This window comes from Gadus macrocephalus, chromosome 21, assembly GCF_031168955.1.
Source record: "Gadus macrocephalus chromosome 21, ASM3116895v1".
NCBI lineage: Eukaryota > Metazoa > Chordata > Actinopteri > Gadiformes > Gadidae > Gadus > Gadus macrocephalus.
Genome location: NC_082402.1, coordinates 14,343,384 through 14,355,073, shown reverse-complemented (window position 1 = coordinate 14,355,073; position 11,690 = coordinate 14,343,384). Strand labels below are relative to the sequence as shown.

The following is an 11,690-nucleotide window of genomic DNA, read 5'->3' as shown; positions in this document are numbered from 1 at the left end:
TCCTGTCTTATGGGGGGAAGTGTGACGGCCACAGGGTTGCCTTTGTGTTGTTGTGTTTGTTGTGGTGTGTTCTGTCTTGCAGGGAGCTGGTTGGTGGAGCCATATCAGCTAACGAGATGCAGCTCACCTGAGCAGGCTTGGCTCAGGAGCCTATAAAGCAGCCCTGATCAAGTGACTCCCTCTCCTCCCTGGCCTGCAGCCTGATCCTTCGTTTCTTTTATGTTTGGTTGTTCACGGTATTCTTTAATAAATTTGTTATGTTCATACAAGACTGTGTGGCCTCCCCTTCAATGTTACAACCGTTGAGCCAGGTTGTATCACAAGGTTCAGGTATTTTATTGCTTTGGTAGAAATGCAGACAGATACAGTTTATGTTAAGGTACTGTGAATATACATGTGTACATATATTTAGCTGTTTTTTTTATTTTTTTTTACATATAGTGAGTTTATAGCTGTATATAGGTATGTCTATGGCAGGTACTTTTATAAACAGGAAAAAAGCTGTGGTGTTTATCGATAATGGAATAATGAAGTATATCCATCTGTAATAAATAATAGCTACATAAACAATGACACTGACACATGTGTTGATTTAGATAAGCTGTCACTGATCCTCACTCTTCACAGTCTAGCAGGCCTCTACCATCATCTCTCATACCAACACTGATACATTCCTCTCCTTTTTCTTTATACCCCCCCCCCCCCCCACACACACACACACACATTCCAAAACAAAGTAGTTTTAGCCATAAATAAAGCGTGTGTCTGTGTGTGTGCAAATCTGATAGCATTTTACAATCTGCCCACTTGGAGACACACCACTGAGTGTCCTTGTCACACATCTGCTTGGGTCTGTCTGTTTGTGTAAGTGCTCCTAAATTCCAATGAAACTTTACTAAATATTAAACAAACATTCAAGATTAAAGATTTGGTATATAAGGGTTTTTGAAGTGTGTGAGTAGGACAGGGAGAGAATGCCAGAGGGCTTCACTGATTGCTAATGTAAGGGTTTATGTGTTTGATTGTAAATCTGCCCTCTTGCCCCTTAGCAGCGGCCTGTGCAACAGGCAAGAGGAACTACTGGCAACTGGCAAGAAGAACAACTAACTCAGTCAACATCAATCCAGTCTGGAGAAACCTTCAGCATGTTTTGCATTTCCTCCTAACTTTGACTCATAGGCTTGGTACAGTATTCCATTCATCACACTAATTTACACCGTGTGCCTGTTATAGTGTGCATGTCAGCATGTGTATATGTTTTCTACTTTGTTTTCCAGTGATTTTAACTGTATGTGAGTCATGTGTTTGTCTAGCAATAAGAAAACTTCTCCCGAGTTATGTCCCTGAAAAACGGTTGGAGAGACTGCTCTAACTATTGAAATCCTACTTTGTTTTTCAATCACATATGTTCATGCTCAATATAGCTGTGCAAGAATCTAGTGATAAGATTAAACAAACATTTTGAATCATGATGCTGATTAAATTAACCCAAATATAGCGTGATTACAATCTAGTTGAGTTAAAAAATGTGTGAAGTAAACGCAAAGTTAACATTAACGCAAATTGCAGCATTAGCTACAATACTGTCAAGGAATACATACTGCATTACAAAACAACAGCACATCAAGGTTATTTCATACAGTGCGGGATCACTTATGCAACAGTAACAAAGTTATAAGCAGCGACCTAAATTACTTTGCTTTCGAAAATATGTTTCTTGCTTCAAAGAGACGAGTGGCCCGGTTCATGGGCCCCTGAGGTTCACTGGACAAAAGGGCCCCGCAGCAGCCCCCCTTCTGGGCCTGGCTTGTTGTTTTACCTGGACCCCTGCAGGTCTCTGGATGCATCCAGCCTTTCACAGTCTCATGCCTTGAAGGCGAAAGAACAGGAACAAATAAGCAGAGGATGGAACACAGACAAAAGGTTCCCAGCGTAGCGTTGCCCCCCTGCGGTGCGGTCAGGGATGAGGCGCCGGTGCATCTGAGAACCCACTGGATCTCCAACCGCCGCTGGGAGAGAGGCGAGGGAGGGATGGGGTGGTTATCAGGTCCACACCCAACATGAAAACAAAGGCCAGATGGGCTGCAGAGCCTTTCAGAAGCCGAGGACGTGAACCTGAGGCATGACTAGTGAGGAGGTCTCAGTTAGGCAGGTCATTAGGCAGACACTTTTGTCCAAAGTGGACATCATTTAGTAGAGGGGTTTAGGGCCGGGGTTTAGGCATCTTGCTCAATGACACCTACCGGTAGATTCTGTGGTCATTGACTAGCATGTGTGTAAGTCACAGCTAGTCAGTGTGAGTAGTAGTTCTACCAATTATATTAGTAGGAGCAGTGGTGGTACTGTTTGGTGGTAGTGCTAATAATAAGGAAAAAAAACATAATACCCAACAAGATATTACTATTCAGTGATGACCTGTATCCTTTCCATGTGCTATTTTTTTGCTAAATCATTTTAACAGCCTGCATTGGCAGTTTGCGCAAATTCAACATGAATCTCAAAGTGAAACAGTGGTGGCGAAAAAAAGAGGAAAGAAATATAAGCGGAACTTTGATTGATTTGGAATTTGTTTCATGAACGCCTTTGGCCGATGAACCGCGAGAAGGACGACTTCCGCTTCCGGCTTACCGTACAAACTGTGAGGCGGTAAAAAAGTCAACATAAAGATGGATGTAACAGAAACAACCTCTAACAACGACACTGTATCACAGGACAACCGGGTGCAGGTGGACTCGAAGAAAGCAGTCGTCGAGCAGATACTCGAATACAAAGAGTTACTGAAGACGGTGCTGAGCGGGCAGACCGAGGTCCCAGAGGAGACCAGGCAGCTGCTGCGGGGAGAGCTGCTGGCGGTGCGTACCAGCAGTCTGTGTGGAGATACTGAGGGCTGAGACTAGCGATAAACAACCAACGGTCCGAGGACCGGGGACCTGTAAAAATCGGTCCTACAAATATTTCCAGAAAAGGCTTAAACTATTTAAATATATATCTATCTTATTTTGTATCGAATTCGTCTATACGAGTAATGTTAATTCCTCCCCACACATAGTCTCCATACACTTATTTGTAGTGGAGAAAAGGGAAATATTTGGTGAATTGTTCTGAAAGTTTAAATATTGGTATATTCAAGTCATACAATTAGCCCTTGTTGCCACCTAGTTCATAATATGAAATTAAACACTGTAAATGCCTTTGCACTACTTTTGTGTTTTGTGTTTCTCCTGTACAATTGTTAATGTTAATATTATTGTATTGTTGAAGGGAGCATGAGACTCAAGCATTTCATTGCTGTTGCTTTAATTGTTGTAAATATGACACTTAAAAAAATCTTGAAATACAACCACATTCTTGGTTTTAAAATGATGCATCTTACAATCATGCTTTAAAATGTATTTATTTATTTAATTTTTTCATGAATATGCTGGAACCTGCTTAGAGAATGGCAAAACAATATTTTACATTGTGTTAAATGCTAAACCCAAGTAAAAAAAATCACCGCTTGTTAGGTCAAAGCTACTGCTCTCCTTATTCTCTTTACTGATTACGTTATTTTAATTCACTGATTTAAAAACACAAAAAATACCATAAACCAAAGAGCAAATGCTATAGTATGGGTTTTAATCGTTATGTTACATTTCTGCAGAACTTTGAGGCGGCGGTCCACGACAACGTTCTGGTGAATGGACAGCCGTGGGAGGACGCGCCTGACGACGGTACGTCCTCAACGCCACCCCGCAACCATTCTAGGGTCATATGTAATTGACCTTGACATTTGTGGGTCTTGTTATGATCTTCATATAGCAGAGACTTACTCCTTGTGTGCTAATTAAAACAAATATATATATATAGATATATTAGTGCTGTCAGTTTAACGCGTTATTAACGGCGTTAACGCAAAGCAATTTTAACGGCGTTAATATTTTTGTTGTGGGATTAACGCTCTTATGGCAAACATCGCTTTTTCACCTGCTGTCTAGCAACAACAACTACGTTAGAAAAACTACAACACCATACCGGATCTAGCTACACCGGAAACAAAACAACAAGCTTGCCTCACAAACTTGTTGGGGGAAGCAAGGATACGGAGCGGGTGAAAAAAGTGTGTGTTTGTGTGTCACTGTTCGAGCCTGCACGAGAGCTCAAAGTTGTTATTAGCGGTAACGTCATTCTGACCAATCGCAGTTCAAGGCCCACCTGGGCTGTAGCACTCTGGGAGGGGCCGCTCAGTTACTCCCCTCTAGACAAAATCGACTTGGTTGCGACGTTGACAGTTTGTGAGCGTTGCGTCTGTTGAGTGAGTGAGAGGTTGCGGGCGCACAGCTCAGGCTGCCGAATGGCGCTGCAAGGAACTCATATGAACGCAATATTGTTATCCTGCTGTGTGTGTGTGTGTGTGTGTGTGTGTGTGTGTGTGTGTGTGTGTGTGTGTGTGTGTGTGTGTGTGTGTGTGTGTGTGTGTGTGTGTGTGTGTGTTATTCGATAGCCTGGTAATGTGTATAGGCCTGCGTACGGTAGGAATATTCATACTGATTTAAATAATAAATGTTATAGTATTTCCCATCTTTGCTGAGCAAGAGTTTTGTTCGAGTTTTGTTGTTTTGCATAGTTTGAGGAGGATTGACCTAATGTTTCTTTTTTTTCAAAGGAGAAAAAATTGAAAAGTCAGGATCAGATTATATCATCCCAACTAATATATATGAGCGCATCATGTCCCGACCTCTATCAGCCTATTTTGAACGCACCTCCCTTCCACCCCACCAGGAGACGAGGCGGTGGTCCTGGAGAATCTGCTGGACGACACCGCGGTGGAGCTGGGCCGGTGCCGGCGCCGCTACCCCAAGGTCATCCTGCACCACGTGGTGCGGGGCCTCCGGGCGGAGCGCAAGCTGATGGTGGGTGGAGCCCCAGGCGCGGTGGAGAGACCGCTCGACTAGCAGAGCTGGGGTTCAAAGCGGCACAGACCCTAATCATCATGATCATTGTGTTTCAGAGTCTGTATGAAGAGACGGTGAAACCTCAACAGCTTGTGAAGGACCCATGTCACGGTGTTCACCTCTTATTCACCTCTTATAAACACGCACACGCGCACACACACACTCACTAAAGGAGCTTCACTGCTTCTGTCGTTAGCCCAGCAGACCATGGTCTTTGCATGTCATCTCACTGTGTGTGTGTCTGTGTGTGTGTGTGTGCGCGCGCAGTAAGCATCATGACCAGTGTGTCCGCCGCAGTCCCTGGAATGGTGAAGGAGGCGTCCCATGTCATAAAGGTAAAGTGTGTTATATTTGTTTAAATCCCCAATGTGAACAAACCAAGGGGTTTCTTTACCCACCTAGAGACCACCATGAATTCTCCTAACTAGCTTGGAAGTCTGTATGCCATTCATACACCGCGTTTGACTTTGTTTGATTAAAGCGCCACATGAATATGATATCCTGATGAAACATGATGAACACGTATCTCTCTTTCAGTCGATTAAAACCCTGCAAAAGCAGGTTGAAGGCCTCGGCCGGGTCCTCAACATGAAGCCCAGCCAGGCTACTCTGGAGATCCACGAGGCAGTGTTTGGCCCCTGTGGCCCATTAGAGGCTGACAGTCTGTCCTTGAGCAAAGCCTCCTCCATCAGGCAGCCAATCAAGAGGGCTGTAGAGAAGGAGACAGCCATGAATGCCTACTAAGAAAAGCCACTGAGTGACATGTAAGCTTGCCAGTGTAATCAGTGTTTTCAAAGGTCACGATGGACTTTCTCTCTGTTCTATAGTTCCAACCCTATTCTATCGTCTTCATAATGTGTTTTTTTTTTTGGCACATATTATATTACTTTGAAGACGGTATTTAGTCTGTGACAACATACTTGTGTTTGGTCAATTTATGGTGTAAATAAGTAATATACTACCCATCCTGTACTTTTCATAGCTTTTAATGCGCATGTGTATGTTGATCCTCCTGAAATGGTGGAAGTACTATAAAGTATGTATATTCTTTGCCAGTGTTGGGGTAGTTACTCAAAAAAATTAATTAGCTACTTATTACTAGTTACTTCTGTAAATTGTAATGAGATTACTTTACGAGTTTGAAAAGTAACTTCACTACTTATTACTTTACTTTACCGTTTCTTAATTTACTGTAGATAAATGGACAAACATCATAGCCCTATCATCACACATAGCATAAACAACCACATGAAAGAACAATATCCCTGTCTGCACAAAGAAATGCCTCACTGTAAAATCCACAAACAGGATAAAGTAGGCTATGGTGAGGTCAATCAGTAGCAACACACAAGGTTCAAAACACGGGCTTTGGGAAACATGAGAACGAAAATTAAGTGGTCAATGAAAAATATAAAAAGGTCACTTTATCCCATACAATTAAAACAGAAATGCACTTAAGCGGCGGGACACATGCTGTTACTTTATGTGGTCCAAAGGCTGAATGAGCCTGATCTATTTCGCAAACTATGACATTGTAAGTTTGTCAAAACATTTTTTTTATAAATATGATAACAAAACAATACTTGCTCACAAAACAAATTGTAATTAAACTTGTGACAATTTCCATTAAATACCGTTATTAGCTGTGTTTATTTTGTTCACTAAACCGATAAGAACGTTATTATTATGACAGGTGCGGGTTAACTGCGCCCTGGCCGGCGTCGTGTGCAAAATGCGCGCACCCATGTATAATATAGTATATCTATGGCGCGCACGGCAGCGACATCGAACTTCTTCGGCAGCAACCATTAAGCAATGGATATCCGAAAATGGCTCAAAAAAAGAACACCGCAGAAGAATCAACTACATCAGACCTTGACCAGAGCAGGGAGGAGGATGGATCTTGCTCCCCCTTGTGGATCAAGTGTGCCACTGTCTTGGAACCTCTACAGTCTCCACTCCAGCTTGTTGTTCATGAATACTGGACAATATGGGACATTTTGAGGAAATGGCTGCTGACATCCTGTTGTCTACATACTGGTAGGCTGCACAAGTTACAATTTGAATGACATTGTAAAATAATTTGTTCTCACAAAGCTATGTCAGCAACTGCTTATTTTATGTATTAAATGTATTATGTTCATAAGAACCCATATTTGCCAGTTGTGTTTTGTATTTATTTACAATCTTGTGAACTTTATGAAAGGCACTATGTATTACTTATTCCTTTTTGTGAAAATAACATTACTAATTGGGTTTTATCTGTCAGCATTAAGAGTTTGGGGCAGCAAAATAAGCACTTATTGACATTAAGTGGTACATGTGCATCTCATACTATTAGAATATCAGGGAAAAGCTATTTTTTTGTTATTTAATTCAAAAGGTGAAAGTTCCATATAATCTAGATGTATTAGACATAAAGTAATATATTTCAAGCATTATGTTGTGAATGTAAAATTATTTTGTGACATTTAGTGGTTTACTTCTATAAATACAGAGAATGTTTTATTTTTAAGTTACAATGTGGATGACAATGTTAAATTATTTGGTCTCACAGTGCTGCTTGAAAGTATGTGAACCTCTAATTTAACCATTATTAATTAATGTTTATCAATACCAGTATTTTTTTAATATGAAATAACATGTGTGTTTTTCCACATATTTATTTTCCAAAAATCAATTGTTAAAACGAATAATTTGCCCAATTTTGTATGTGCAAAAGTAAGTGAACTCTGAGCTGCATTGCTTAAATCGAGCAGGTAAACACAGGTGGGACAAATGTAGTGATGAAATGGACCAATGGAATGAGAGATCTTTAGGAAAGGAAATTGGGCGGCACTATATAAAACAGATCAAACCAGGTAGGTTTAGGCTCACCAAAGTGAACCAATTCAGGTAAATCACTAAATGTGGCACCTGATGGTGTTTACCTGCTCGATTTAAGGAATGCAGCTCAGAGTTTACTTACTTTTGCACACAAGTAAGCAAATAATTGTTTTATTTGAATCTTTAACTACACAATTGATGTCTGGAGATTTTTTTTGAATGGATAAACACCTCTTATTTAACGTAAAACATAATATTGATAAAAAATCAATTAATAATAGTTAAATAAAATTCCAATTAGGCTCAAGAGGTTGACATACTTTCTAGCAGCACTGTAAACAACAGCTTATTTTAGTTATGTATTATGTTCATAATAACCCATATTTGCCAGTTGTGTTTTGAATGTATTTATTTACAATCATGTTAACTTTAAGAGGCACTATTACTCGTTACTTTTTGCGAAAGTAATATTACTATTTGGGTTTTATTGTTAAATGCAAGACAGAGAAAGGCAGCAAGAAGCCACAGTCGTTCAGTCGTTCAGTAGGCTAAATGTTTTTCTCCCAACATGTCAGAACTATCTAGCTTGTCTATCTAGAAAGGCCTGTGTAAAAAGCGAAGTCTGAACTGAAGCTGGGTAGCTGGTTTTAGTAGTACTGGTGCACCCCATGTAATCTCAGATGCACCCCAAGGCATTCTGTTCTGGAACCGGGCCTGCATGAGGAACCGAAATGTGCGTTCTTATTCGATCTCGTTACAACCGTTTACGTCGGAACCGGTTCCCTATTGGAACCGAAGTTCGGTGCTCAACCCTATTCCTAAGTAACTTTTGTTGTTGGCGGACCAAATGTCCGCAGTGGTGGACACATGATCCAGGAAGGACTCGAAAATGATTTTGAGCTTCGATTCGATGTCGGTATAACACTCTAGGTAGGCTAATGGGAAAATGTTATCCTGTCGGATGTTGGCTTGCGAGTCCGCGTATTTTATCTGGTATTTTTCCTATCCTGGGCGGTTCAATAGTCGACAGGGGAAGCATGTCTTCTACAATGAACCCTGAAACCAGCCTGTCTTTCCGTGTCAGCTGCTTCTACGCTTCAACACTTGAACACTCCTTCGCACAAGCAGCTACGTCACTCAAATCGATCGCTATGGCAACGTGCCGAGGCAAGCAGGCGCTTGCAGACACACAGGCAGCACGCATGCACGCACCACAACAGAACATAACTTTACACGCAGGCAAACACGGCTTGGATAACGCAGGAAAGCCTGCTACTATAGTCTAGTATAGTTACAGATATTTTAAATGTTGGGTTACTTTACTTTGTTACACATAAAGTAATAAAGTTACTGAAACGCGTTACCCCCACACCCCCAACACTGTTCTTTGCATAGTGTAACGTCTTACCTCACCTGACGACGATATGGACAGGAGCTGTGACCCTCTGCCACAACAACGTACCTATCTGACTTTCAGTGAAAGTACATTAACAATTTTAATTATTTAAAAAAAATCGTTAATCTGTTTCGGTGGGATCATTTCTCAACCTTCAAATGATATTTTAGGTGAAGGTCGCCAATTAATTAACGGTCGTGTAGTATTTGTTTCTGTTTTGAGTCCAACCTCAATAGATGCTGCTTATCCCATATTCAAGCAAAAAGAGAAGTAGCACAGAATGATAAAAAGAACGAGCGAAGACTGCCCGATGCTGCCCTCTTGTGTCCGAAACATGAACTTAAGTCAAATTAGATGTGCGTCATAACCAATGGGCTTTGAGTGACTTCAAAATCGATCTCCTACATCCGATATACATCTTACCTTTGCTATACAAAAAAAAAAATGCGAAAAGCAGTTTACAAAACCAGTAGTAAAGTCCGAAACCCCTTGATGCAGCGTATTTAAAAAGTCTTTGTATCCTAGTAGGCATCTTAACTTTGCTTTTGTTTAGCCTACTTGCTTTTGTTTCTTGTTAGGTTACATTTCAGAATGTTCTTTTTTAAAACGTCTACATACCCTTTGTAAGCTGTTTCTTACAAAGTGTTTGCGCCTGAGTCTAATAATTAGTAACCAGAATTAAACGGAATCATAACAAATAAAGTTGCTAAGCAACAGATAAGCTTAGGATGTACACAAAGGAAGTAATAAGTAAGCTATTACCCACCGAGTTCTGTCCCTCTCTCTTTTTTCGCTCTCATACACACACACACACACACACACACGCACACACACACACACACACACACACACACACACACACACACACACACACACACACACACACACACACACACTCTTTGAATAACAGGAGGCGCAGATATACCAGATACCGTTTTGCTTCCTGATAATGTAGTTGGACTGGCTCTGTATGATGTGCTGTTTTCCCCGGATACACAGGGAGAGAATTTGATTGGTCAAAACCAATTTGAGGGCCTTGATTGAGTGCTGATGGCTGCTGTGTTGCACTAGCAGTGGTTCCGTTTCTTGGCCCGTGACCCTATTTTTGTATCAGAAAGTTATTGTGGCCCCAATTCTTACATTTGTGTGCATCTGCTTCCACACACATAGTTTAAACCCCATCAACATAAAATCATCCTCAAAGAATTCACAAGGCCATGCTAAATTAGACTAGACTTGTTTTATTGTCATTCAATAAGTGCACCAGGACACATATTAAACGAAACTTCGTTACCTTGGCTCACGGTGGAGTGGACACAGAATATAAAAAGACGGCATGAAGTAAGAAAGGTTAAAATACTAAGGGGGGGGGGGGGGGGGGGGGGCATGGGTGTTCAACAGTCTAATGGCCAGGGGGAAGAAACTGTCACTGAACCTAGATGTCCTAGGTTGAGTCTGATTTCATTGCTCATAGGAAAATCATTAGATGTGATCGATTAGATGCGATCGATTAGATGCGATCGATTAGATGCGATCGGTTAGATGCGATCGATTAGATGCGATCCGGTGCGATTTGATGAGATATGAATCAATCTAATAGATACAGTTAATATTCATTTAACGGGCTGAATTCAAATTCAGCCCTACTGTGGATGCTGCGGAACCTCTTGCCAGAGTTCAGCATGGAAAACAGTCCGTGGTGAGGGTGGGTGGAGTCAGAGGAGATGGGCTCTGGTCAGGCAGCGCTTCTGACCAACGTCCCGGATGGAGGGGAGCGGGGACCCAGTGATTTTCTCCGCTGTTCTCACCACTCTCTGCAGAGACTTCCAGTCCGAGGCCTTGCAGGCCCCAAACCAGACGGAGGTTGGTCAGCCGTTGGTCAGCAGACTCTCGATAGCGCCTCTGTAGAAGGTGATCAGGATGGGTGGGGGGAGGGAGACTTTCCTCATCCGGCGCAGGAAGTTGCTGTGCCTTCTTCGCCAGGGAGGTGGTGTTGAGGGTGCAGATAGTATATAGTATGAATAGTTATATAATAGTTAGTTCGTATAGTCGTTTGTATAATTGGATCCTTTGTGTCACCTTTCAAACCCTTCCAAATGTTTTACGTAAAATCCAAATTGCAACATCAAATATCAGCCATTTATTACTCAAGAATCCCTCGTGCCCCACACATGTGTCCCTAAGTAGGCTCCTGACTCAGAGGTTTGGAACCATTACATACATCACAGGTCAGTGTTGAGAGTTTCATCACATTTTTCTTGTCAACTGAGGATGACTCTTCCCTTTTCTATTCTAACACACACACACACACACACTCTATACCCTTTCTTCTGTCTCTGTTGCGCCACTTTTTATGTGAAAGTCAAAAAGATATTGAATGCTTTATCGGATGAATTTTTATTCACCGCAAAGTGTTAGTTTATCTGTGTGTGTGTGTTTACTTGTTACATTATATACATTATAAGGATGTTGCAAGGAAAGTATAGCAATCCATGCAGCTGTTTTTTATCCGGAAACAACTGAATAACGGTGTT

General features: G+C 41.5%; 1 protein-coding gene across 1 annotated transcript; it reads left to right on the top strand.

The window, feature by feature from the left end:
* Positions 1-2,586: 2,586 nt before the first annotated feature.
* nsl1 (NSL1 component of MIS12 kinetochore complex) lies at positions 2,587-6,580 on the top strand. The gene is made up of 6 exons (XM_060041655.1): positions 2,587-2,852; positions 3,644-3,713; positions 4,762-4,892; positions 4,991-5,045; positions 5,202-5,269; positions 5,472-6,580. Exons 1-6 carry the CDS (start codon positions 2,667-2,669, stop codon positions 5,676-5,678), a joined length of 717 nt encoding a protein of 238 aa, XP_059897638.1. The 5' UTR covers positions 2,587-2,666; the 3' UTR covers positions 5,679-6,580.
* The last annotated feature ends 5,110 nt before the right edge of the window (positions 6,581-11,690 follow it).